The sequence below is a fragment of the Morone saxatilis genome, unplaced genomic scaffold (genome assembly GCF_004916995.1).
Source record: "Morone saxatilis isolate NCDOM2014 unplaced genomic scaffold, NCSU_SB_2.0 Contig17, whole genome shotgun sequence".
Lineage (NCBI taxonomy): Eukaryota > Metazoa > Chordata > Actinopteri > Moronidae > Morone > Morone saxatilis.
In genome coordinates, this window is record NW_023339729.1 from 25024027 (window position 1) to 25031191 (window position 7165).

The 7165-nt window shown below is 38.6% G+C and overlaps 1 protein-coding gene across 1 annotated transcript in view; it reads left to right on the forward strand.

Annotated features, from left to right (window-relative positions):
- The window catches only part of LOC118326435 (MORN repeat-containing protein 4-like), a gene marked incomplete at its 5' end in the record, with an annotated part of 18730 nt that extends 13755 nt beyond the window's left edge, over positions 1-4975 (forward strand). The window contains 1 exon segment of the mRNA XM_035659428.1: positions 1641-4975. Within this exon segment, the coding sequence (XP_035515321.1) occupies positions 1641-1783 (143 nt within the window). The 3' untranslated portion in view covers positions 1784-4975.
- Positions 4976-7165: the final 2190 nt, after the last annotated feature.

Consider the following 7165-nt stretch of genomic DNA (forward strand, 5'->3'; position numbering starts at 1 on the left):
CCTGGTTAAATAAAGGTTTAATAACAAGGAGTCCGTATTTTTTCGTCCAAAATTTATTTAAAATAAAATAAAATAACAAACAAAAATAAATAAAACGTCACGTTGTGTAAATCACACAGACAGCACCCAACTCGACCCAATTACTATTTTCTTTTTCTTCTTTCAAGTGAGAAGAAGAAAATTATCCTCACTGCGTATACTGGGGGGAAAAATGTGAACGTGACTGAGAAATAGCAAGGTCCTGCATTTTAGGCAGTAAACTCTAGCACCTGATAGACTACCTGTACGCTACCAGGGGCCCTTGGGCAATACGTTGGGGAGCCCTGTACCACACTGTTATAAACTATATAATAATAGTATCTCCGATACCTCATACATACAATTTGGATTAAACCCAGATTGATTATTCAGGTATTTTTATTAGATATCATTAATGGTCATCCTGCTACATCACTGAAAGTAAAAATTAGAGACTTTAAAAGGTTAATGCATTAGAAAAGAACATTTCTTGAGGTTTAAGTTTTCAGTATCAATTTAGCTATTTGACTGGAGTTACTTGCCTCGCTTTCACTTTTATGCTTTTTATAATTGTATTAGGTTTGTCTCTGTTTCCCTTTTTCTCACAAAATAAGGGAATATTTGATGTATATGTATATATATATATATATATATATATGTTTTGAGGTAAAGTTTTACGTCTCACACTGTCACTGTACTGGGTTTATCTCTGATCTTTGTTCAGATACCAAACATTGTAAATGCTTTTTTGATTATATTAAACTGTGAAACATGATAATTGTCTGGTCTGAAGCCCCCTGTGCATCCACACTCGCAGTCTCTGGAGGTAATCAACACGTTTTCATTTGAAGGCTGCTGGGTGGCCGGGGTGGAACAATGTGTCACCGTGACAACTGGCTAATTTTTTGTGCTTGTAAAAATAGAGGTGGAACATTAAGATTCCTTCAGTTTCCGGAGATTTTAACAGCCTGAAATCAGAGCCAGGCCAAGTGGTATTTTTAAAGGAAGGGCTGCCTTCCTGTTTTCCTGTTTTTAATGCAGGTTTTTGTTCAACATTAGCCCAAGTTCAGGTAACAGTTCACCCTAACCCATTATATAAAGGAAACTAGGACTCAGATGACACAAACAAGTCTCAGCTTAGATAGCTAATAATCCCAGATATTTTTAAAGGTCCAGTGTGTAACATTTAAGAGGATCTATTGGCAGAAATGGAATATAATACGCATAACTGTTTTCATTAGTGTATAATCACTTGAAAATAATAACTAAATAAATATGGTTATACACTGGTTATAGATTTATAGATTTTGCGTTTTTTGTCCCAAGCAGACAAAAATATCCCAAAGAAGGATTTCTACATGAAACCAAAACCTCTCTGAAGTTCGTAGAAATGATTCTTTCCTGCACAGCTAACAGATTTCTTCCCTTGGTTGTTGGTGGAGTACCAATCATGTTTCCTCTAAAAAAGTATTTGGTAAAAGACAAAGAATTTTCCTCCTAACCAGATATCTCAAGTAACCTGGTTATAAACAATGCAGCCATCTTTTTAGTAAGAGCATGGCTGTACATGTAGCTCCTGTTAGCTCTGATGAAATACATTACGAGGAGTCTGTCTGGTTCAGGAGTGCTGACGTTTTTGGACGGCGGCGGTGGCAGCCATGAGGGCATTTTCGAGAACAACCAGCTGATGAGGAGGGAGAACAGCCAGGGAGCCGTGCAGAGAGCGCAGGCAGCAGCCACCAAGGCCCGAGCCCTGGCCATGTGACCCGGACTACATCACCCAGTATGCCCCAGTACCAGGATCATCCTCCCCCCATCCTCCTCCTCTTGGTTTGAACAGCTGATTATGTTATTATGTTAATTCTTGCACCTGCAGTATTCTCTGGAGTAGAAATCAATGGCTCCAGTAAGCTGATATGTGTTCAGTGTATATATAAGGCCCTTTTTTGCATCCAATTAGAAAGCCACTGATTCAGGATCAGCTGAGCCGAACACAAATTAACTGTTCAGTCAACACACTGGTGCTAACTCAGGCTCAGCTAACCTGACAAAACGAAAATAAACTCTGGATTCAAAAGTGCATGTGGGCGTTTTCCAGTAAACACTGATCTGGTGATTTTCATGACAAAGAACATCCAGACATCTGGATTGAAACTGGGCAATTTAAAGTCTACATGGGGTTAGGGGTTTACGGAGCCCCGGAGAAAGAAATGTATATATCAAGGCCACGTTTTACTTACTTTACATCAAGCACTAGAAATGCTATTGCGTGCATGTATCCCTTTTGATTTTCCGGTGTCTGATTTAATGTCGCCCGAACTTGCATGGCCCAGTACAGTTCAGACAATGTGAGCTTGCTTCCCGTTCATCAAATATAATAATTTATTAACTAACTATTGTAGCATTGATCAGTTAACATAATTCTGCCAAATCCTCCTGTGTACTAACCAAGACAATAAGTACAGGTAGGAGTGCTAAGCTAGCGTGCACAAATTAATAGTTAAAAAGCGGGAACGTCTTTCATTCCCCAATTAGCATTTCAGGCAGTAAAATATGGCCTTGATAATATATATTATTTCCTCTCTATGGTCACTCTGGGGCTCCATAAGGATTCAGTGGCACTTTATAGAATCTGAATCAGATTATTTAATCTGCATCTCATTCCCTGATTGAATCCCTTATTGGTTCTAATTAGGTTTAGTTTTCAACATTTGCAAGTAATTAAAGTTATTAATAACTAAAACTCAGAGAATCAATTTAGACCTGTAATTATCTTTTGTTGCCTGAGAAGGAAGAACTTTTTTAATAGCAGACTAATTAATGTTTACAACTGCAACCTGAAAATGAGATGAGCAGCAGAAGATAGAAACATGTGAAACAACAGCTGTAGCTTACTTACTTTTCACACTTTATCATTAACAAGTTAGTTGCTGCAGCTTGTGGGGGGCCTGAGCAGGCTCACTCTGGGGCCAGAAACTCTCCGAAAACACACCTTGCTTATCCTAGAAATCCTGAAAGATTCACACAAACACACACAGGCTTTATTAAAGATTCCAACACATATATCTCTTTGAATTCAAAACAGAACAAAAAGGTTAATAGGATGAAACTATTGATAGGATATACATAAAAGTAGAGCTCAAACAATTCCTCGAGTTACTAAAAATAATCTTTGTATGCTAGTTAGAAGCTATGAGTCATTGGTTTCTCTATTGTATATTAACTATAGCTATATTGCTACTGTTGCTTCCATCATTACATACATTGAATAATCGACACAGTACTCGATTACTTAATTAATCGATAGCTGCAGCCCTACATAAAAGGTTAAAAGACTCCTGACTGACTCCTGAAACTGGAGTGACGAAACCTGATTATTACAGTGGACTCAGGTCCCGACTGTAGTGAATGTGGGACGTTGCTGTCTAACAAATCTTTGAGAGCACACCGACCAAACAACAGTCGGATCAGTCTGATCTGTTTATGTGTGGAGTTAACATTAATTAGTGATAAACTGATGTAATCTGCCGCCGGTGATCTTTTGTCACTTTAACATGTGAGGTCAACCAGGAGAAGCCTGCTAATGCTGCCTAAATTATCTGCACATTCCTAAGGACTGAAAGATTTAGCTCAGAACTGGATCTAAAATTGGAACCGACATCCAAACCCAACTCTGCATCCTGAATGTATTAAACTGCATTTAAATTACAAGATTTAAGACCTGCTTGATATTGAAATACAGTAATTTAAATACTGTTAAAACAGTTTTGGTTTCCCTGGAAGAACTATGTCATTTGGTACTAATTACAGAGGACACTGAAACAATATTGAATTAGTACACCTTAAATTAATTAACTCAAATTAACTACAGTTTTCCTTATCCAACTTTAGGCATGCTGCAAGCAAGACTTTCTAAGAAATTACCAAAATGAACCTTCTTTTCAACCAAATTTCTGGACACACTTTAAATTGCCAGATCACTGCTCACTGGGTTTCCTGCCTTTCTGTTGAAAGACACATTTGTTCTGACATCTGACCTCTTTTTGGTGCTCTGGTATTTAAATATAGTTTATTGTAAGCTAGCAAAATGTCAGAAGGGTGTAGATCTCGGCTAAAGTACACGTGAGCCGCATCTTTTGTTGTTTTCTTTCACTCAGTGCCGTTACAGCTCAGTCTGATCACAGATCAGCGGGAACATCCCCCTCAGTGCCAACCACGCAGTGCCAACAGGCTGCAGCTGATCCGGAACCAGTGGCTCGTCATGAGAGAGGAAGCTGGGGGTGTAGAGGATGGGGATGGAAATGCCAGCAGCGTTCAGGGCGCAGTGCTGAAAGAAGAATCCAGAGAGTTTTACATTTGGAGAAGAGAAGCCAGCTGCTTTGCTGGTCAAAGGAATGAAATAGAGGCTGGGTGTCAAATAACTTGCTGAACTTGAGGGGTTTCCTTCCAGAAAGGACCTTTTCTTCATGTGAAATTTGATATTTTTAAACAAGAATAAGAAAAAGATAATAATAAGAAAAAGATAATTTGTAATTTGCATCAGGAATCCATTATGTGCGTTGACTTAAAGTCACGACTTATTTACCAAAACAAGACTTAATTATTGTTTCAAATGGTTTCTTTTTTCGCATGTTTCTGAAATGAAACTCCTTTCCAGCGAGGCAAAAACGTTCTAATCTGCTTTATGCAGCTTGTTTTTATTAGTCTGTTTTTCACATCCCTAATTAATGATGTCACACACAGTGTTTAGTGTTTGTGTATAAATCACCCCAAAATCCTTCCACCCCACTCAGAGGAGTAAAAACAAAAAGGCGTAAGCATCACTGTTGTGAACTTAACAAAGCTTGTGATAAGCTCTAACACATATTTCATGCGTGCGTCGTGCCTGCTGGGAATCAGCGTCTGTCTGTGTAATGAGACTGATGTGTAGATGTGCCACGTGTGTGTATAGTCGTACTGTGGGTGGGTGGGAGGGTGGGGTATTAAATGGGAAATGGAGTTAATTGTCGGTTATGTGATTATCTCCGAGTGCGATTAATTTAGGATGTGGTTCGGGGGGCTGATGTCTTCCCTACTGACCAATTTTACAGCGACATCGAAAACAGTCGGCCTGTTGGAGGCATCTCACACCTTTTAATTGGCTCTGGGATTCAAACAGAGACACTGTTAAATGGAGCTGACTGTTGCCTTTAGCTGAGACGGGGGGGTGCGATAGGCACTTCAAAGATCTGTCAGTCTTGGACACTGTGTTATTACCAGGCAAAAACCTTGTGGCTTTGTTTTTTTTTAACATTGTTCTTTATTGAACTCAATGATCCCACGTTCCTTCACAGTTTGAGAAAACATTTAGGGATCACGTAACCCTTTAAAACGCACCTTAAAATCTCAACTTGAAAAGTTGCCGTTTGATATTAACATAAAAAAGGTTTTCACTCAACAGCAGCAGTCGTCATAAGTCACACCGTCCGTATTCGATGTCACTGAGTTCATCTTTCACTGTGATGAGTCTCGAAATCCACCCTAAAACAGAATTCACAAATTTCTATCTGTCGAGCTGAATAATGAGACACTTTATCAAACAGCTCGATTGACTCGGTTGAAATTGTTTTTTGTAATTCCTCAGCTGTTCAAGCTACAATTAAATAAGGCTTAGTATCATAAAAACTCAGCCAACCACAGAAGACAACCATGAAGAAGCCTTAATATTTAAACTACAACAGACATGGGTTGTCTTTTAATGAGGCAACGCAGCTGTTGACTGTATTATCATTGGAAAATGACGATGTCCTCAGCTCGTCCAATGTGATTGAAAGCTTAAAGGAACCATTCCAGATTTGGGGAAATGCGCTCTTTTGTTTTTTGGCGAGACTTAGATTAGAATGTGATACCACTTTCATATTTGAAGCTACAGCCAGCGAGCAATAAGTTAGCTTAGCATAAAGCCTGATAACAGGAGGTAAAGGCTAGCTATGCTCTGTCCGAAAGTAAAAAAGTCCAGCCAGACAAGCTGTTTTTATGCTAAGCTAAACTACAAGAAAGCAAATAAATGTATTTCCCAAAATGTCGAACTATTCCTTTAAGGAAACAGTTTACTGTCTCACCCCACATCATGATAAAAAGACAGATATTAATTTTATCTTCTTGGACGGCTAACATTAGCCAAAACTATGCTAGCAGTTTACTACTGCTTCCAGGCTTTGTGCTAAGCTAAGCTAAACACATCTTGGACCTTTAATATCAATTATTTGATATTAATAAACAACAATAAAGTGTCTTTCTAACTGTTCAATATTAATATTTTAAAACTCGTTACAGATTTGAAATGACATTCTATATCTGAATATTCTGTTTTAGATGCGATTTCAAACAACCCAAGGAGACTCGATGCCTTTTAAATGGTTTATTTTAACAAAACATGTCAGTTTTGAGGTTGTCATTGAGGCTATATGACTGTTCATTTTACACCCGGACTCTGTCGTCGTTGTTGTTTTTCTTCAAAATCTTAAGTTGAATGTAAAATTAGAGTTATCTTCTCTCTGTGTATTTTAAAAAGTTTACTTGTGTCACTTATTGTAAACACATGTGAAGGACTGGAGATGTAATCAGTGTATTTTCATTCAATCCACAGTGTTCACACTCACACACACACACACACACACACACACTCGCACTCACACTGTGCCGGCCTGATGTACGGCAGCAACAAAGCCAAACCCCATTACTATAATCACCACTATAATGAGAATATTAGGGAAAGAGCATTCCACGGCTCTGGTAACTGTTGTTCATGAACGACACAGAGGGAGTTTAACAAGTGCCTGAACAAAAAAAACCTTCTTCTACTGTGCTTTGAATACTTTGAATACTGCCTGACCGTTTTACTACCTTTTTCTTAAGCGTCGCTGTTTTTTTTTAAAAAGATATTTGTCTTTTCTCTGCTTAATGAAGAAAAGTAAAGGCAGTGTGGGGGCGGAGGACAGCGGTCCACCAGTATACGTCACACTCTGGTAAGATAACAGTCTGATGATTAATGACCCGACCGACTCACTGCCTTCACTCACTGCATCTGCTTTGGGCTCAGTTTTAGGCAGAACAGCTGATTTCAAATATGCTAAAGACAGTTGATGTAACGACATTTACATTAAAG